This window comes from Opisthocomus hoazin, chromosome 21, assembly GCF_030867145.1.
Source record: "Opisthocomus hoazin isolate bOpiHoa1 chromosome 21, bOpiHoa1.hap1, whole genome shotgun sequence".
Taxonomy (NCBI): Eukaryota; Metazoa; Chordata; class Aves; order Opisthocomiformes; family Opisthocomidae; genus Opisthocomus; species Opisthocomus hoazin.
This window is the reverse complement of record NC_134434.1, coordinates 4,644,642-4,666,054: the sequence shown is the minus strand read 5'-3', so window position 1 is coordinate 4,666,054 and position 21,413 is coordinate 4,644,642. Positions and strand designations below refer to the sequence as shown.

Sequence of the window (21,413 nt, the reverse complement as noted above, 5' to 3'; positions counted from 1 at the left end):
CCTGCTGGACATCTGGGTCTGGCCGTGAGATTGTAACTTGGCATTGGGTTAGGGTGGGAAAGTACAGGAGTGCTCATCGGTACGAATTCCACTGAGCCCAAGTCCTCTGTACATCTGCCATCTCCCTCTTCCCTCCTACGCATCTTCCCTGCAGACACACAGGCTGATACCTGCAGTGAGCTCAGAGGTGGCAGTGAACCCCACAGATGAAGAACCCGTGCCTACTTGCATGGTGAGGGGCAGGAGGACCCCGTGCACCGTAGGAGGAAGAAAACCAGCAAATATTAGACACAGCAAGGTCCTGTGCTGTGCAACCAAGCGCTGCAGGTGGCACAGAGGGCGCGGCACAGCTCCATTTCCCCAGGCAACCTTACTTCTAACATTTCCTAGCTCTCAAGTTCTCAGCTGCCACAGTCCAGAGCCATGCTCCGTGTGTCCACCCCAGTCAAACCTCTCTGTGCTTTCTGCTCTAGAAACACATCAGTTCTCACCCACTGCATTCACAACTTTTAGTGCAACTATCCACATGGCTGTGCTTGTCCCACCTGACCCCGCATGCGCTCGCCATACAGTGAGTAAACATCCTCCAGGCAATTTTTAGAGACTAATCCAGAAATAATGACTTTTATTGGTAAATTTCTATCATTATGAAATAGTCTTCTTAAATAATTCCTGTGCTGTATTTTTACTGTTCATTACATTAAGCACATTGGATATTAACACTATTTTTAATGTTTCTAAAATTTACAGGAATATTAGCAAGAAACTGTTCATAAGCACAACACCTGCTGATCCCCCAACTTTCGACATCACACCTACGGAAAAGAAACACTCATGTATAGAAAAGGACCAGGTCTAAAGAAATTCACAGGTCACTGAACAATCTAAGGGTACTGGAGAAGGCCACTGACTTCAAAACCACTCTGAATCACAAAAGAGAAAGAAACATTAATTTCACATTTGAGCTTAGCACTCTCTGGGTGCAGAAGATCTGGCTGTGGGTTGGGATCTTCCAGTGCTCCAGTGCAGCAGTGTAGGAATTACAGGACACTGATTTACAGCAGCCAAGAATCTGGTCCTTGTGTCCCTCTGCACCTCTGCCACCACCTCGCAGGCCCTGTTTAGGCTAAGTGCCCAGTACTTGGAGAGACGGAGCTTCACTTCAATCTCAGGATACTATTTTTTTAATTGTCTGATAAAGGCATGTTAGGGATTTGCAGATAAGGTGCTCTGCTGGTGAGCCTAGATCTGTAGCAGCAATGCCACGCCAGCGAGCACCCACTTGGAAGGATTTTCTCTAGTTTTAAGGTTAAAAGTCCACACATAAGTTGGGCCTCTTTGGCGTGTTTTGTATACAGGACACGGGTACATGCTACGGATCTCTTGTTTGTCAGCAGGAATGGCTTTGATGAAAATGACTGGCATGGCTGGGGTTAGGTCCTTGAGCCTGGCATCTGTGATTATCCCGGTCTACAAAGGAGAGAAGACAAAGCCTTAGTTAAATTTCCAAGATGTCCATCAGCTGTACCCCAATACACATGATCCTCTGCAGTGTTTATACAAGCTGGACTTACTGGGCAAGGGCAAGCATCTTTCCAGAGATGAAGGGTGCGGATGAGTCTATCTGAGGTAAGGAGGGTCTGGGTCAGACATTTATCCTGTTTCATCAGAAGCCTCCCTCAAGCATAGCTTATTCCAAGGGGTGTGTACAGATGCCTGCTCTCACCAGATGCCCAGAACCACTCAACAATGTTCCTGGCTACGTCCAGCCACATATCCTCGTGCTGCTCATAAGTCAAGGTGTTTTGCCAGACCAGAACCACCTTGTGGGAGATGTTGTTTGTGCTAGGACCAGTTGTGGACACCTGAACAAGGGGCTCAGGATGGAGAACAATGCTCACTTGAGAAGAGTCTAAAAGGCACCAAGTAAGTCTCCCACCACACCACCAAAATTTGAGCATGACCTGGGATACAACTCTCTGTGCAATGAACACACTCAACGTTTTGTGTGGCCCCAAAAGGCACCACAGGCTTGTTTCTGCCCACAGGTGCTCACGCCAACAAGCGGGATTCAAAAGCACTATTCCTGAGGGAATATTATCATTAAATAACAGGTCCACATTTCCTCTTCAAAGCAATGCTCTCGCTCAGTAGGCTGCCCAACCCAGGAGAAGGATGGTATGCTGTCAGAGCATGAAATCAACGGCTTGTTTCTCTAACTTGGGTCTCTTTAGCAACTTGTTTCTCTTTCTGAAAATAAAATGCCTTGTACATCAATCAATTTCCAGGAAAGCCTTCAATATTGCTTAATGGAAACTAGAGAGACCAAATGAAAACAAATACTGGAGTGGAAATAAAACTCAGTGCTGAAGAAACTGCCTCTCACTGCAGCTTAGCTTCACATATCATTATCATTTCAAATACTCTCAGATCAGACTTACGGGATGAGATTCAGCCTCTCTAGTAGTTTATTTAGTTCTGCAAATGAGTGGAGAAAAATAATCCCTCTTACGACTCACCTCAGTTTAATTGTACTAATGCCATCTGTTACACTAAGCTGCAATAAATCCAACTGTGATTTAGGATTTTATATTTCCAATGTGCTGAACAAACATTAAATAATTCTTATAATACCTTGCAAAGAAGCTATTTATCAAGCATTATTATTCGCTCTTTTCAAATCCACATCTTTTATTTCTCAGGTGGGATTTTGATCAGATGTCATTTTTACTGCTGACAACTCTTCAAATCAAATTTCCAAGGCATATTCTACCTGTTTCTGGGTTAACAAGAGTTGAAACCTTCCTGAGGTACCTCTGCAGAACAGATCATTGTGTTACATCTGGGCTGATTTGCATTTGCTTTTTTTATCGCTCTCATCATCAGAAATTAATTCTACTCTGAAAGCAATTTTCCCTAACTACTGGCACAGCACACCTGGTAAAAAGCCACTGTTCTGTGCCCAGAGAGCTCAGGCCTCAGGTCCTAAAGAAGTCTTCACTTCTGCTTGTCCTGCCTTCTCAACAGGCAATTTGAAGGGTGGAGACATTACACTGCCACTTGTTGATGCATCCAAAGACAGAAACCAGCTGTCCCAAGCCAGGGATGCTAATCAACGAACCCAAACACACATGGTTATGAAGTTAGCCAATATTCCCCCTGCCCCCCACCCCAAATGCCCTTCAAGGTTGTTACTGGCACAGGCGCACCTGCACCCCAGCTAATTTAGTGTCAGTTGGCTTAAAGACCTTCAGCATGGCTTGGCTGTCTTTCAGATAGAGTTGCCTGTGTTTGCAGGGAAGGGGGGCTGGTGATCTGCCCAGCAGTGTAGCCAGCAGGGAACATCACTCCAAGATGCTCCAGAGACTGCTGTGCTTACTGGGGGAACAAGAAAAAGCGACATCCATGGAGCACGCAGTGAAGACAACCTCATGATGCGCTGACCAGTAAAGCCAAATGGGAGAGGAACTTCCATCACTGAGTAGTTTAAGAGTTGAAATACAGATAGAAAAGGGTTTGCCAAGTTATTAAATTTTCAAAAGAACCATAAAGAAGAGACTGGCTGTTCACAGCACCATTTGCAAGTGGCACGTCCATGGCTGCCTTGTAAGTTTAGCAGCTTGAGCCACATCCCACTCTCACAGCTTACAAATACATGGGCGTTACTGGAAGTTGACATCTGCAGGAAAAGGCTTCATATGATGTCCCAGCTCACCCCTCCAGGAAAAACTTCAATCTCTGATGCACGAGATTTGCTGCACCTCGTGCCTCTGCAGAAGAAAGTGGCAAGCTGTGATGTTTGGGACTGTAGCACCAGAACCGGGCTGTGCCAGGGGCTGAGTTGCACAGTGACGCTGTTTTCATCCGCATCTGCTGCTGGGAGCATCTCAGATAAAAAGGAGTGGTGTGTAACTGTTCCCAAAGATATTGAGCTACTTGAACTTTCAAATAAATGTGACTGTTCTTTGCCCCACAGATCTGTCTTTCTAAGCCCCTCCACTGGTTTAAGACTGGTGCTTTACATAGGGCTAGCTTTAAAAAGTACGCAGAAACCATAGCTGATGTGGCTCGAAGGAGGCACGATACCCTCAGTGTTAAGCCACTGCTCAGCACACTGTGCACGGACTGTGCATCTCCTCCAAGGACAGGATGGTGTCCTGTCTGCACCAGGCCAAGCTTCGTGTGGCACACGCGGTGCAAACCCCACCTTTCCCCTTATCCTGTCCTGCTCCGGTGCCCTTGGTGAGTAGCAGGGCACACCTCTGGCATCAAACTCTCCATTGCTGGGAGCAAGAAAGCCAGGAATCAGCCAGCAATCTCCCATGGCTTGAGATAAAACGTCTCAAAGTGTCACCAGTCAAACTATCTCTCACTGAGTCCCACTGACTTTAATAGTGCTACAGCAAGACATCATCTGGACCCAAAATAACCTGCTTTCTTTCATTTCATCTAATAGCTGCCTGCTTTTTTGTAATGAATGTTTTATAAATTTAAGGCACCCAAGGGAAAACATAAATGTTTCAATAAATAGAAAAATGTGAGTAGAAGAACACAGAGGGACTTTTTCCTTTTTTGGAGGCACAACATAAATGTGAAATATTCTTTCAAAAGTGGATGTGTTCCCCAGAGGAGTTCTTCTAAACATGAGCTGCCATTCTTATCAGAGGATTAATTTGGAAGGAGTATACAACCCAAAAGAACTGCGCACTTGTTTCAAAAATGCTGCATCCATTAATATATACTGATGCTCACTGGATTACAGGTAAAATGAATAGTTCCACAAGATAGAAATGACATTTCAGTCTGAGCAGCAACATATGAAAATATTCTTTTCCTTTCTGAAATAAATTGAAGCATGATACCCAGAGATTATGAATGGTTCTATAAGTGTAATTGCTCAGTACCTTTCAATCATAAGGAAAATGTAACCAGAAAAACACATTTACTAAAGTCTGGATGGTCTCTGAAGACAAACCTCATTGCTGAATGCAATCACCTATACAAGTAATTGGAGGGAGGCAGAGGCAAGAAGCCACGTGTTTCCCCAGAAGATTTCTGGCTTTGCATCACCAAAGCTTCTCACTCTTCACTTCCATTACCACCTGGGGATGGGTAAAACCCAGGCAGAACCTTTTTGCCCTTTATAGTTTCTAGTAATGGTGGTAATGATGGTAAAGGAAAACCTAACAGCAGCCACTGGAATCTGTTGTTAATGGAGTATTCAATATGCAAGACAAGGAATGTTTTTAAACTTTCTCTGTACTGTTGTGTCCAGCTGATTTGTATCAGCTTAAATCATCAGTTTTTGAGGGTAACTGAAATCTGGTGCTCACTGTAGTAAGGCGTTGTGCAAGAGCTCCAAGAGGTTTTGTACGGCAGCCACACCAACGGCTTAGGCAGGGGAATAGGCAGGGACCTGTGGGACCGGGGCTTGGGAAATGGCCTGGGCTGCTCTCTGCTCTGCTACTGTGAGTTCTGCTATGAACAGAGCCGAAACCAGGGGGGCACGAGATCTGACCTGATACCCACGTGCGATCTTTACTGCAGCCGTCTGACAGAGCCTTTGCCAGGGTTCCTGACTGCCTGTGGCTTTCCAGACCCAACGCGCACCTCAACCCACTTCCAGAGAGAAAATGGAGCCTTGACCTTACCAAGGCTTTGTGATAAAATGCACCGGATGCCATCAGTCAGTGAATTCAAAGCTTTGCCCAGTTTCCTATTCTTCGTTGAAAACTATTTCAGAGAGGGAGCAGAAGAAGTGGAGAGTATTAGATCTGAATTGCAAGGTCAGGCTGGGGTATGGTATAAAACAGGCATGGCCTCTCTCCTCGGCATCCTACCACCAAGCCCCACAACAGATAAAGGAGGATCTTCAAGGTTAAGACTCCAAAGTGCTGCCTCTGAAAAAGTCTCCTTCTGCGAGGGTGTAAACTTGACACAGATAAGTAAGTTCTGGGTGACCCACTTTGATCAGCCTTCACTCTCTCACAGATCACTGGCAGCAGGAGCATCGCACTGGTTGCCCAGAGTAGGAGCTGCATGAATCACTGTCATTTCATTCTCACACGCAGCACAAATTGGGAGTCATGGTACCACAGGCCAGGCAAATCGGAGGACCAAGCCCAGTGGGAATTTGTCAGCCTAACGGCTCTCGCTCTGCAGACTGCACTCCTAACAGCTGACAACTGTCAGAAGGAATGACAGGGACAATTGTGCTCCTCTGGGATGCTGCTCTGAGAGGTGCACTGCAAGAGGAGCACTGACAGCTATACAGGCAGGAAAAAGCAAGTGTATACGGTTCCTTTCAGCTGCATGGTTGGAGGGTATGGTTCACAGAATCACAGAATGTTAGGGGTTGGAAGGGACCTCTGTGGATCATCTAGTCCAACCCCCTGCCAAAGGAGGGTCACCCAGAGCAGGCTGCACAGCACCTTGTCCAGGTGAGTCTGGAATATCTCCAGAGAAGGAGACTCCACAACCTCCCTGGGCAGCCTGGGCCAGGGTTCCGTCACCCTCAGAGGGAAGAAGTTCTTCCTCATCTTCAGACGGAACTTCCTCTGCTTCAGTTTGTGCCCATTGCCCCTTGTCCTGTCGCTGGGCACCACTGGAAAGAGTCTGGCCCCGTCCTCCTGACACCCACCCTTAGGATATTTATAGGCATTTATAAGACCCCCTCTCAGCCTTCTCTTCTTCAGGCTGAACAAGCCCAGCTCCCTCAGCCTTTCCTCGTAGGAGAGATGCTCCAGTCCCCTCCTCATCCTCGTAGCCCTCCGCTGGACTCTCTCCAGTAGCTCCTCATCTTTCTTGAACTGGGGAGCCCAGAACTGGACACAGCACTGCAGATGGGGCCACACTAGGGCAGAGTAGAGGGCGAGGTTCTTACCCTGGCTGCCCTGAGGCTGGCTGTGCTACAGCTGAGAGGTATCAGGCCACATCCAGAAGGGGAAAGAAGAAGAGCTAGGGCCACCCACACTGTTTGTTTGTCCAGGATCAGCCTACCCCCCCATGCTGAGTCACCAGCCTGAGTCCTCATTGACCACACAGGTTAGACTTTTGTGTAAGCTTTGTTTGCCACCCTAAAGGGATGGCTAAATGTTGTGATTAATTTTTGGCCACAAGGTCTATCTATGCAGATGACAGGACAGTGGTCTGGATTTGGCACATTGCACCCTTTCAGCTCTGGGGACCTGTAGGAAATCAGGGTCCTCTCCTTTCTCCTCACTGCTACTAAATGGGTGACAGAGTAATGACAATGTGAAAGTCTGCCGTGTCACTTTGGGAGGCAGCAGCGAAACTACAACCATGCGAAGGTGCAGGGACAATGCAGCCCTGAGGGGACCCCACGGTTTCTGCCTGTAGTAACACCATGAGCACCGACCACAGTTTAGTCAATGTACAGTGAGGTTGAGATTCACCTTGTAAAGACTAGATGTATCAGTCCAAGCTGACCACCCTGAACTCTCTTCACAGCCATGAAACAGACAGCTCCGAGGTGTGATTCATCTGACCACCTTGGACACCCACTCCAGGCTGCAGAGGAGAGGGCCGTGTTTCACACCTTTCCCATTCCTGAAGATGCAGCTCAAATGACTATGTTAGATGAGTGCCTGCCTAAACTGAGAAGATCCCCAGATAACAGTACCAAGCAATAAGGGCATAACTTCCCTGGCTTCTCTCTCGACACAATACCCTCGGTGAGCTCACCTGTACATCCCACCGCGCACCTTCCATGAACAAACCATGGACATATGCCCCTTCCCGAGGAGGACTGGCAAAATCTTCTCTGTTCTTTTTTGTCACATCACACTGCAAGGTCATCTTGTCCAAAGGCCATTCGTTCTTTCGGGCTGTGGACTGCATGATGGCTGTCAGGAAAGACTGGGGATTGAAGAACCCAGCAAGCCACACTGTGGAGGGTAAGGAAAAGTCTCCTGTCCAGGCCTCCAGTTCCTTGATGCGAGTGAGGAGGTCAGCAAACCATGTGCCCAGGCTGGCTGTGGAAGGGTAAGCCCTCTTTATCCAGGACTCAGGCACCATGTCCAAGAAAAGGGCATTCTGCAAGTTCTCCATGTCACTCGTCATGGTCAGTTCTCCCTGGGTGAGAAAGGGTATAATTAGCACTGACAACTAACCTGAACAAAGCCTGGTTGAAAGCAGAGGCTGAGCTAGGGAACGTGGAAGAGCACAACACTCTACACGGTCACAAGTGTTCACATACTTTGAATTTCTTCATGAGTTCTAGGTTTTCATGAACGCCATCTGTTGCATATTCCTGCATCCTCATTTTCCCTACTGTAAAAACACTGCTTGGAGGAAAAAATGTGTTACAGAGTGACAGCGAGCTTGGCTGTCCCTTAGTTGTCCCAGTGTTGTTTGTGTTTTCTCTCATTGACTGAAGAACTTCATAGGGCAGATTTTCAGAGGTGCAAAGTTGTTCTCACTCATGCTGCCAGGGCAGGATACTGGAGTCTCTGATGATCTATTCCAAAACTGTCCAAATGTTTGTTATGTCAAGTCCTACCCCCTCATCTCCTCCATTTCCCCTCGTTCCCCTCCTTTATGACTTTAAAGTGCAAGTCTTTGTTTTTGACTTCACATATTGTCTGCAAATGTAATCACAGTTTCTGTCACAGCAGGGAAGCATACAGCAAATTAAGATATGATTCAGCCAAGTGAGATATAGAGAGAGATTTGGCTTTTCCTTTATCCAGCAATTAATTATTTTTAAAGCTTTTAGGAACCTGTATCAGTTTTGCCCTGACAGAAGAGCTGGAACATCACTGCATGGCCAAGATCTTCTGCACAGCAATAACCACAGCCCTCTTGAACTTCTGGTACTCTGCAGAGGGTCCCCTGTGACTGCCAGTGCAAAATTAAGAAGATTCCTGCTGTATCCCTCTGAAATTATATTAAATCTAAGCAACAGATGCCTGGATGGTACCAACGGTGAAAGAACAGCTAAGAGAAGCCATTAAGAGAAGCAGCAGTTTGGGCAGCAGGTTGTGCAGAGGGGCACACAGACTGGGCTCACAGACTCTGCCAAGGGAAGCATCTGCTTGCTTAGTGATGGTGGTGGCATGCCACGGGGCATTGTCCCTGGCACCACTGGGAGCAACTGTCCCTGGCACAGCAGAAGCCTCAGCTCAGACCAAGCTCCTCACGGAGGCTGCAGCTCATCATGTCTGGGACTGCAGGTGGTACCTGGAGCCTCTCACTCAGCCTGGGGCCGGGAGACTCTCTCCATGCCTGCAGGAGATATGCATTGGTGGAGGACTGTGACACAAAGTAAAGGATCTGCAGGAGGATGCCAGCAAACTTTTTAGCATCAGTGGTGATGAGAAAGAGACCAACTGGATCTTCTCTGAGACCCTGCAGATGCAAGAGGAGCCTCAACTCCCAACAGTATCGAAGGGAGGCAGGCAGAGTCTGCGCGTATCTGCTTGGGAAAGGCAGATTTGTGTTGTGATGAAGGCTGGAAGCTTGTGACTCACAGCAACAGGAGCAAGACTTCTATCCCCCCTGCAGATCTGCAGCTACAGAATAGGTTCAGTGCCCAGGCAGGAGACGAGGGGTTGGGAACTCTGTCCATCAAAGCAGCCATGCCAACGGAACCTGAGCAATGCAGCAGCACAGGAGAGAGCAGTGAGTGACAGTAGTAGGTGACACCCTGCTGCAGAAGACAGAGGCCTCCATTTGCCAACCTGCCTTGCTGTCTGGGGACATTTACTGCATGTTGGGAACTTGGATCCAGGACACGGCAGAAAGACTACCCCCTTATACTCTTCCACAGGGCCATCAATGATACCCAAAGATAGGTGTGCTGCCATTCAGAGGGACCTGGATAGGCTGGAGAACTGAGCTGAGAGGAACCTCATGAAGTTCAACAGAGGGAAATGCTGAGTCTTGCACCTGAGGAGGAATAACCCCATGCACCAGTGCACGCTGGGGACCAACTGCCTGGAAAGCAGTTGCAGGAAAGGACCTGTGAGTCCTGGTGGAGAACAAGCTGACCATGAGTCAGCAATGTGCCCCTGTAGCAAAGAAGGCCACCAGCATCCTGGGCTGCATTAGGAAGTGCATTGCCAGCAGGTTAACGGCAGCGCTCTGCTCAGCACTGGTGAGGCCACATCTGGCATGCTGGGTCCAGTGCTGGGATTGTTCAGGCTCAAGAAGAGATGGCACAGGGAGGATCTTTTCAATATCTATAAATATCTGATGGTAGGAAGTAAAGAAGATGGAGCCAGACTCTTCTCAGTGGTGTCCAGTGACAGGACAAGAGGCAATAGGAACAATGTAAAATACAGGACATTCCACCGACACAGAAGGATAAACTTTTTTACTGTGAGGGTGGCTGAACACTGGAACAAGTAACCCAGAGAGGCTGTGGAGTCTCCATCCTTGGAAATTTTCAAAACCCAGCAGGGTGTGGTCCTGGGCAACCTGCTCTACGTGACCCTGCTTCGAGCACGGGGCTGGACTAGACGATGTCCAGAACAACTCATCTGTGGGTCTGTGACACTCAAGCCAAGCTGTCTGCAAAGACAGCAACTTGCAAATGCAGGCTCAGCTTCTGTGGGTACATCAAGCCCTTTGCGATTTAAACCTTTGCATGCCCCATGCTGAGCTAGAGGGGTACAACACACGTAGCAGTTTGATGACTTCTAGTTAATGTTGATCGCTGGTTTTCATTATAAATATTTACATTTGTCCCCTTATCATTTTGCCAAAATTTGTCTGACTTACCATTTCTCTTTGCCCCAGGCTAAGCGTTTTTGGAAAGATTAACTGAAATCAGTTGAGCCGTTGCTGAGAACGAGGGCGAGGGAATTGGGTCAGCCTATTCACATTAAAAAATTCCAACTGTTCTTTCACAGGATTTCAGTGCCTCCAGCCACGAGGTCAGCAGAGGTGCCCTTTATTGGGGCCACAAGAATCTACAAAGTTTCCACAAAAGTGGAAATCCACTTAAAGCAAACCCAATACATGTCTAGCGATGCTTGTCAGAGTCCAGCAGTTAAAAATCTTTGCAGTTTATTCCTACGCTGCCCATGTCCCGCAGAGCTCTGATCTGCAGATCACACTGATGGGCTACGACAGGGCGAGATCACAGCCACACACCCACCCAGGCCACGGGAGAGCAGCAATCAGTGTCCTTGCTGGTGGCCCATCCTGCATCTGGCACTAACAAGGAGAAGCGGGCTCAGCGCTGAGTGATGAAGACTTAGGGCAAAGAAGCATGCCGGCACTCTTCGGTTAGCAAGCGAGCATTTTCTCAAAGGAAATTCACTGCAAAGAGACCAGAGACTCCTGAATTTGGAATACAACTTGTCATCGGAACAGGGGTCCTCCGAGCTAACCACGCTGCTGCAAATGCAACACTCTGAGCTGCTGGATGACAGCGAAAACAGAGGGGTTGAACGCACGGCCGCCCCACGCACCGCGCCTTATCAAAGGGAGGAAGGGTGTCAGCTGAATTCAGCCACTGGAAATGTCCACTTTAGCACTTGTGGCTTTTTAGCCACACACCTTCTCCCCTCCACCCTCCCTTTTTTCCCTGTGAAAGTTTCTAAACATCCATGATAAAATTCATTTTGTCTGGCAATAAGCAAGGGCAGTACTTCGCAGGGATGTGTCTCCCCAGCACCCACCAATTTAAATCAGAGCTGAGAGCACTTTTGTGCTGCCCCCGCGCCTGGAAGCTACTGCAGCCCCGGGACCCCCATTCAGAGTCACCTTCCAGAGATCTGTGGTTCCCCTTCCCGCGAAATGTTCATCTCTCGACAGGATGGACTGCTACAAGGCATTATTAAACCTCTGCTCCAAAGAGGACTTGTTAAAGGAGTAAGCTTTTACGGGCAGCAAGCATCTGAACCTGCTGGGTTTCCCAATGGAGAACAGATTTCAGGTGGACAGAGAAAATCCTGTGTACAAAGGTTGTAAGATGGCTTTTGGTTTAACACTCTTGAAGCTAAAAGTGACAAATAGGGTTAAAAGTGGAAGCAGGACTATTTTCAATTAGTCCTAAAACATGCAGAACAACTGTAACCACCTTTCAAAATACCCATCACCTTCTGTCATTTCCTATGAGGAGGGACCAGGTAAGTCTCTGCCAGTAAATCATCTCATTATTTCTATTCAATGATTTTACATTTGTAGGGCATCTCAAAATGATGGGTTACCTGGTAAAAGGTCTTTTAAGTCCTGGGTAGTTCCAAGCACAAGGGTCAAACACTAATTAAAGATTTTTCATTTTGAGACTTTCCATGCAGTGACACAGAAGTACAAAGGCAGTGCACGCCCCGTGCGTTTCCTCCTAGGCACCTGACCTGCTTCACTTTATCTATAACACACTTTCAGACAATTTACTGACCCACAATTAAAGATCACACAATAGAAAAGCGTGGCCACATCTAATTGGAGTGTCTGGTAATGAGCTTCACAAGGCTGACAAAATGATTTGACCTCACCGGGGGGCAGCTGCCATGGCTTTGTTATTTAATAACTTCTGTTGGCATAGGAACTCTGACTTCTAATTGTGGTTCATTCATATCACATGGGTCATCTTCTCCCATCCCAGGAGACCTTAGACCCTGAGAGGACCTATTCAATAGGTTGGTCTCTACCTAAAGCCATGGCAAGACCACGCAGGAAGGGAAAAAAGATCTGAGGGGCAAAGTACTGCCCTGGTCACAGCAGGACACAGAACCACAGGGCCTTCTACCAGCGACAGTCAGAAGTATTCTGCACTGCTGGGCAGGTTTTAAAGCTGGTAAAATATTGCAACATGTGCAAGCAGTCAAACTGATTTAAAGACATAACCCTCATGATCATATAGCCTGTCTAGTTTTATTCTGAGGAAATGAATTAGCAAATGTAATTCCCAGGAAGGTTTAAGAAAAGCAATTTTTAAAGCCTGCGCATTCAAGCATACTTGTTGGAATCTCCTGTGAGGGTTCAAAGCATGTACAGCAGCTATCTCATGGAGTTGTCCAAACACAATTATGCATAAATTTCCATTTCAGATGCTGAATACTAAAGTGCATCCGGAACAATTCAAGGTACTTTTTTTTTTAACAAATTGATGGGAATAATTTTGATGAAAGACACCCTTGGAGGAAATCCTAATCAGCCTACAGACATTCCCTCAAGATGAGCAGACTGTTGTCACAAATTGTTTCCCCAGCTAAGGTTATTTTCACTTCATACAGTGAAATACCCAGCTAGCCTTACAAAATTTGGTCTTACTTTATCGTTTCATAATATTTATTATCCTCGTTTTGGAGACTTATCCTTCACTGAAGTTGTAAAATAGAAAATCTACTTGAAAAAATTACACTGGGTACAACATTAACATGCAAGTGTTTCAGCCCAGCCTCTGGTCTCACCGAAGTCATCCAGAACACAGGGCTTTGAAATGCAACATGCCAGTTATTTTTGATGGCTACCAGTCTATTGCAATTTCTCTTCCTCTTAATGGGATGTCTCCTATTTTTGGACCAAACAATCACTTTCCGCTACACAGACACAATGAATTATTCAAAAATTCAAATTAGGCATGACATTTCCAAATAGCCCTCTTTCAGCAGATAGTCAGTTAAAAACAATAAGACTTGCTTCCTCTGTGTTTTATTTATTGTCTTCTGAGATCTGTGGTTCCTGTTATGTAAACTCTCCTCCTCTGACTGCTGTCAGCAAAGATCCCCAACCCCAGAGATTACCACGCATTAACAGCTCTCAGAGGAGCTGCTCTTCGAAGGAACAATTAAAGAATGATTTCTCTCCCAAACTGAGCGTGAGACCTACCTGACAAGTCAGGACAAAGGCACTGCCTACAGAAAAAGCAAACAGCGTCTCTTCAGCGTACACAAGATGAAGAAATGCTAACACGAATGGATGCTGCTACTCACCTGCTCTTCAGTAGTCCTTAAGTCCTGGCCCTGGGGTGTGTCTGAACCACACCATAGGTGTTGAGGCTGTTGGGACCAACCTACGTAGCCATTAGAGGTGCCTTTTCTTCAGATACCATCTTACTTCCCTGCCTGGATTTGTGGCAGGGTTTTGGGGAGAAACTTGCATGGTCTATTATTGCCTGATTTCTGTGCATCTTTTTTCTCTGTGATTTATTTGTTTATTTATGCATCTACTCATTCTCCCTACTAATATTATACAGCTTATTCTTCCACATTTTAAATCTAATTGCTACACATTGTCCCAGTTACAATTATATCTTGTTTGGTGCTCCAGGATTGAAACATTAAATCACTTCTGTTCACCTGTCTCAGGAAACAGAATTTTCAATTCCACTGCCTTACGCCAGAAAATAAAGGAAATCTGTTTATAATAATTGACTACATAAATATCAGCCTATTTTAAAATGGACTGTACATACTGGGCCACCACAAAGCATATATGCTATGTGTCTGTCTTTAATCAAGACAACCAGCATCAGCAGCGAATGCAATGCAGAAATGTCTGAGCTAGCATGGCCCCAAGCCGCTGGGCTCACAGTGTACAGCACAACGCTGGTGGGATTCACCAGCAGCCTAGTCCTATCCCCACAGAGCTGCAGCTGCCCAAAATCCCAGAGCCAACCCTAGCACCTCTGCGTGCACGCTGCAGATATGTCCTTTGAAGATGTGTCTTCAAGGCTGCCCTCAGGAGAGGGCTGGAGTTGTCATTCAGTCTCAAGACAGGTTCTCCTTGCTCACCTATCAGCTCTTTCTACTAATGGGGTCATACAAAGTTGTTGCAGTTCCTTCAAGAATATTTATTTATAAGCTTGAATATAATATATATATAATAATATAATATAATAATAATTATATTATATGTAATAATATATATATATATAGTTGCTCTTATATTCAAGAGCAGTTGCTCTGCTTATAAATAAATAAGCTTATATTCAAGAGTTGCTCTGCTTATATTCTGTTCCAAAAAGCAGTCATTGCTACGTGTATCCTTAACTCCCCAGTGCCTGCGCGCATGCCCTGCGGACCATGTGCCATTTGAAATTTATCTGTGAACCCTTCTCCATGGAGTCAAGTTGGTTTTGCAGCCAGCAGGGCTGAATACAGAATGTGACCCCTTCTATTCCCTGAGCAGATTTTCCATTCATCAAGATTCTACGACGCTGAAGTCGCAAGCATCCAGAGCTCCTACCTTCAGCCCCAGATCCAGTTCCTTGAGAGAGCGCTTTATTTCACTGGTGAGGATGTTCATGCGCTCACATTCCTGGAAGGCAACCACAACATACGGCGTCCTCTCCTCCACCTTTGCCATCAGTTCTGCAATATTAAACTCATCCATCAATTTCTCTAACATCTCTTCCAGAAGAGCTTTCACCTGTGTGCCGAAGGGAAAAGAGAGAGAGATGTCAGTGAATGTCCCACTGGGCTTCCTCAGCTGACAGCTGCCTGAACACAGGATGAAAACTCCATCTGCCAGTTAGTGTCTCCGGAAACAATCCGTGTCAGCTGCGCTGGGCACGGCACCTTACAAAAAGCTTGCCCCATCCTATTAAAATTCAAATGCTTACAAAAGTTAATGTCAGATGAAAAGCTTTCAAAATGATGGTTTAAAAATGTCACCGTGACAGGTAGCAGTCTCCTTTCTTCTTGGGTGTCAAGCCTGTATTCTTACTTCTCCTAAGGTCAGATTCAAAAGAAGACGATGGATGGGGCTACAGCCTCAGCTGAGCCTCAGGACAACTGAGCTTATGAGCTGGTTTTCTGTGGTATATTGATAGAGAGAGGTGACTATATAAAATTGCATTTTAAGCTGAATTTGGGATTCTGAACTAATGGAGCCAGAGAAGAAAAGCATAATGAAACAAAATTATTTTCTGGTCAGCATCACAGCTTGATTTGGAAACTGTGCTTTATATCTCTAAATACTAAAGAGGGAAAGATCCAAGGCAACAGGATGTTTCTAGTGTCTAAAAAATAAATAAGACAGACAAAAACTTTTCTGATTGACCATGAGGCATGAAGATACTAAACTTCATGGGATCAGCTGTACCTCTGAGGTTTACGTGGACTGTTAGGCAGCTTGGTACCGAAGTCTCTCATATGATGCTTTGCTTCACTTCCATGCTTGAAGCTCAGCAAGACTTTGGCTTCTTGGGGATTTTGCAGGAACACGTAACGCACAGCTACAACTCTGTGACCTGATGTGCAAAACCTGGTGCGCAGGTGCCAGTGACAGCTGCCAGCCAGTAACAGAGGGAGCCCAGGGTAATTTTATTGCCATGCCCACTGACGTTCATATTTTGGACTCTATACTCCAATTTCCTCCCGCTGCTGCTCTTCCAAACCCTCCACATTCACGTCAGATGTTAAGAAGAGGAGACAATGCGTGGGCTGTTATTGCACCCAGCTAGGTGGCTAAAGTTAAAGCTCGGCTGGAAAAGCTCTTCAGTTGCACCTAAACTGCAGTATAGAAATATCCTCTAATTTGAAATTCCCCTGCAGATCCCTTTGGCTCTGATTCTTTCACCACAATAACAGCTCATTGTCTGTAACATGGCCTCAGAAACCTGTGGGAGTAATTGGACTTGTCAGGAAAATGACAGGCTCACAGTTTCCCCATAAGCTCCCTAAAACCACCTCGGCCAAACTAGGGGTTGGAAATCCTCAAATGGAGGAGCTAAGAGACAACTCTTAACTCGCCCTCACTCAAGAACCAAGAGAAGCGGATGCAGCCAGTGCCAGGTGCAGCTCAGATAATGAGAGAGATCACCTCCAGAAGAAAATCAGCTGCGAGGGCATCCCCCCAGGCACAAAGCAGCGCAGTGGGGCCACACTCAGGTTGCTTTCAGGCAGCTTTTCTTCTCAGAGAGATCACAAAAGTCACAAGGACTTCTGTGTTCCTGTGACAGTCTTCTTGACTGTCACCAGGAGTTTGCAGGGTAGCCATGTCCTGTGATACCACTGCTGGATCACTCGCTGATAATTCTGCTTCTCTGGACAAGGAGCTTAACTGTATTTCCACAGAAAACGGACTGGGAGGGGAGAAGAGGTAGTCACATTTGCTTTTTGAGCGTCTCCTTTGGCTTTGCTGCCTCTGAATTATTCCCCTCACCTCAAATTCCAGTATGAACCAAAAATTGAACAAGCCCAGCACTCCTAAGAACCTGTTAGGCAAAGGCAGTAAGTTCCCCAGCTCCACACCAAGCCGAAGGAAGCCGTGTGAAAACACAGACATCACTGAAGCTTTCTGTTAGCCCTTCACTTATTTGCAAAGCTTGAAACACAGCGCTGGGACCTTAAGACTGAAGAAATAAAAAACTGAGCAAGTGTTGGGTGGTTTCAGATCCTGCTATGAACGCTTGGGCCAGATTTTAATGAGCTGTGAGTTTTGAGAGCTAGGGCTGAGATCAGCCCGGTACATAGGCATAGAGAAGGACATCAGCTGGAAACAAAGAATTACAAGGCCTCTGGGAGTTTAGGAGCTGGGTGGGACCTGGTGGCAGCAGTATGAGGTGGGCTGAGCTCTGGGTGGCACGTTGTACCTGGCAGACGGTGCGCTCGGGGAGCTCATTGGTATGCCAGGCACAGCATGGTGCACAGGGACCGGGGGCTTCGAGACAGAAGGTTTGTTTGCAACGTCTTCACAGGATGATAATGAAGGCACTGCAGTTCAGGGGGTAATTAAAAGCCACTGTCCTATTACTGACAATACTCCAATTACATCCCACCATGGTGATGTTCTGCATAATAAGAGGCTAGTGGTTTAGACACTAGGTTTGTATCCAGCAAAGGCAGATCACATTGTAATAAGCAGTTGTAAGACAAACCTGAGCTAGACAGAGCTACTTACAAATGAGACAGATATCAAAGTCCAAAAGCTCCTTCCCCTAACACTCTCACCGTTTCTTCCCGGGTCACCACTCCTCCTTCGCCCGTGCCGGTGTCCCGGGGCTGCATCTCCAACACGGTGCGGAAGAGCTTCTCTGAGGTCTGGGTAAGGAAGCCAATCTCAGCATTGGGATGGAGGCCGTACAGGTAAGGAGACTCTGGAGGCAAGGCATCATCTATGTACTGCACAGAGAAATTCAGGCTCAGGTTAGATACAGAGTCCAGGGCACCTTGCTTGCAGGGTTCACGGCGCTGGAATTATCACCCGAGTAAGTAAGGCCAGGCTGATGTAACACTGCTTGTGGCTGAACCACCAGCGAACTGATGGGAGAAAGGACTGCACCGTTGTTTACAGAACTGCTTCCACTCCAGCTGTGAAAATGCTGTAATTGCTAAAGTTTGGCTTGGCTACATATCTCAGGCCTGGACCTTCTCTAGCAATTATCTGCTATGCATTTCAGCATCAATATCCTGAAATCTCTTGTGGGAATTTAGCTTCCAGTAGTTAAGTTTTATGAACAAAACCAGCCTAATATGCCTATCTTTGCTACCGCATTTGTGTACAAAGAACAGATGAGATCAGTGAGTAGATCAACAAGACCTTTCAGTGTTTCTCATTGAAACTGATGATAAAAGGAGCTTGAAAGAGCCATTTTAGCAAACAGTGTGTGGATGTAATTTTCTAGGAGCCCCGCTCAAGTCTCAAGAACCAATACAGTTGTTCTATTCATGCATGAACAGAATGAGCCCATGATGAACTAGCAAATTACCATTAGACTTGGTTCATCCAAGGGAATGCTGAAATGTCTACAGAAACAGAACATAATGGGAAATAACAGGAGGTGTGCTGAAACACTGCAGTCCTATTCGCTGCCTCCTAAGACAGATCACAGGGCAGTTATGGAAGACATTACTTTTATGTATATAAATAAAGCTAGAAAACAAAAAGTTTACCTGATGATAGCCGTTATAGTCCGTGTTCCCTGGGAGGGGGAATCCTGGAGCAAGGAGGAGTTCTCCCTCCAGCATTTCTGGCTTAATAAATTCTTCCAAATAAGTTTTGCAAAGCCGCCTGTCCCAGTCATCTGTAATGTGACCTCCGTACATAATCTCACCAAAGAGGTAGCGCAAATCATCATACGGGACCTGAAGAATGAACCGGGAGGGCATGAAGAAGTTCAGACAGCCAGAGCTCCACCAGCCATGTTGTCGAGCCGCAGGCTACAGAACTAAGCACTGATTTGCACAGTGAGTGCTTCCACTTCACTATTTCAGTTTTCTAAGTAAACAAACATTAGGTAGTAGTTAAATCCTGCCCAAGGAAAACTGGATCACAGCATAGATTTCATACAGTTTCCCACTGAAATGCAAATTTATTCTAAGCTCTGTTAAACGAAAGACCACTATGTATTTTCAATGAATAAAGACTACAGGCACAATTTGCTATGATTTGTAAGCTGCTACAGATGTGAGTGGCACTGCAGCCACAAATGTACACTGAACTGTAAAGCTGTAAAACCAAAGATACCAAAGAAATGGCATTTCAGGAGACTTCTCAGGAGATTCAGCTGAAGCCGCTCCATCACTGGTGGTTAAAAGCCACCAAAGAGCCGGCCTTTGACTCACGCACCTTTGAGCTGGCCTCCAGGTAATTGTACAGCACGTTCACAGAGATAGTGAGGTCTCCAGTGTTAAAGGGGTAGGAACGGTTCCAGCCTTGGGGACCAAACTTGCGCCTTTCCGCCACCACGGCGTGGAAATAGCAGAGTGCAAAGAGGATGCTCTTGAACTCATTCTCCCGGGTGCACATCTCCAGGGTATCCTGCAACACAGGCAGAGAGGCAGGGCTGTAGAAGTCCACATTGCCCTCAGCCTCAGTGATTCTCTGGGCCTCCCACATGCACCGGACTTTGGACAGGGGTGAACTGATTTGCCCAGTCAGTTCATTTCTGCATAACATACACATTCACTAATTATCTAAGTTGGTGGCTTTGCATTGCAAGTTTATTGGCAAATTCTGATGCGTATTTTCCAAATCAATATTTTTCAACTCAAAGTGGCTTTGCACAGGAACACATACTGACAGCCACGAAGGGAAGGACACGTGCACTCACCCAACACCCCATCACCTGCATGTGCCCCACATCCCACACCAGAGAGGTGGAGAGAGGCACCACACAGGACAAGCGTGCCAGCAGTGGGACTGGGACCATGGCCCTGAGAAAGGCCCATGCCAAGGAGGACTGTGCTTGGAAGAACTAAAGTCTGTCCCACCCCATGAGTACAAAAGCTTTCCTTAGGGCAGCATTTCTTTGAGCTGCAGGGCTGCAGCAGCAGGGAGGTCTCCCAGGAAGGCTGTGCTCCTGCTCCTGTGCCGCTCTGCACGCAGCCAGCCCGGCCGTGTGCGGCAGTGGTGCATTCATTGATGGCACGACGTTGCGCAGCACACCAAAGCGGGGATGTGAGAAACCGCTAAAAATTCAAGCAGGGGAGATCACATGCTTGCAAAGAAAAAAAACATCTAATGCAGCCCCTTAAAGCCAGCCCAGCAACGGGTGCTTCCTTTCCCAACTTCCAGGTGACGTTTGAAGTTTCAATATCTATAAATGAGTAGGCAGAATCGTGATGTCGGAGGTGGAGAGGCGGGATCCTGAGTCATTTAATCAATGAAAATGAACAAAGGGTCTCCAAGAACCCTGAGCAGTGCTGGGAGTGACGTCTCGGCAGGTGGGCACCGAGGGGAAGCCTGGGCAGCCATGCCTGTTCCCAGCAGCGTGAGCATCAGTGTTACAGGAGTGCAGAGCAGCAGAAGGGATGAAGGACTGCAGCTGTAGCATGGTATGAGGCTGAAGCTCAGCTCTCACATGGGAAGCTGAACCCCCCTTCTGTGGCTGAAGCCAGGCAGAGGCTTGGAAAGCTATGGCCCTTGATCTGCCTTGGCAAGTGTGCTGTGGCTGAGCAGCCGATCCCTTGCCCCATGGCAAGAACCTGATGTGATCTCCCATGGCCAGGAGGTACAGATCTCCCCAAACCTGGGAGATGAACATATTGGGTAGGGCTTGCCTTCACCTCTGTCCACGTTTCTGCAAACCCTGCCCGGGCACAGCATATCCAGGGTACGGTGGCTCTGACCTGCACAGCTGAGCAAGTGGCTGAGCAAGGAGGCAGCAGCTGCCCCAGTCCCTCCATCCTCCCTACCCAGGGACAGCCCCTTTAAGTCCACTCTGTTATGTGACAAAGGCTACAAAGGGTGCCTGTGTGACTTCCCTTCATTGTCTTTCTCTTAAAAAAATACAATGTTAAACCTTTAATCAGCTGGGGAGCATAACAGAGCTCAGGGTCTGTGCTGAAAAGGGGGAACCCATTAAGTACGCAAGATGTTGACTAACCGCATAAGATGATCAAGAAATCCCAAACCCTATTTTCCCCTTGATCGGACAGCACTCTAAGCTCCTTTCATTATCAGCAACCTGATGAAGAACTGGTTCAAATATGTGCTGAGCACCTTTCTCATTTCAGAAAATGCCCCTGGACTTCAAGGCGAGCTTGCCTGAA

The 21,413-nt window shown here is 46.9% G+C and overlaps 1 protein-coding gene across 1 annotated transcript in view; it reads right to left on the bottom strand.

The window, feature by feature from the left end:
• Nucleotides 1-801: 801 nt before the first annotated feature.
• Nucleotides 802-21,413, bottom strand: part of DNAH9 (dynein axonemal heavy chain 9) — a 200,534-nt gene continuing 179,922 nt past the window's right edge. Inside the window, exons 67-72 of the mRNA XM_075440716.1 lie at nucleotides 19,489-19,680; nucleotides 18,813-19,004; nucleotides 17,871-18,041; nucleotides 15,163-15,345; nucleotides 7,705-8,094; nucleotides 802-1,470 (exon numbers count right to left, since the gene is read on the bottom strand). Coding sequence (XP_075296831.1) covers nucleotides 1,243-1,470; nucleotides 7,705-8,094; nucleotides 15,163-15,345; nucleotides 17,871-18,041; nucleotides 18,813-19,004; nucleotides 19,489-19,680 — 1,356 coding nt within the window. The 3' untranslated portion in view covers nucleotides 802-1,242. The remainder of the gene's footprint in view (nucleotides 1,471-7,704; nucleotides 8,095-15,162; nucleotides 15,346-17,870; nucleotides 18,042-18,812; nucleotides 19,005-19,488; nucleotides 19,681-21,413) is intronic.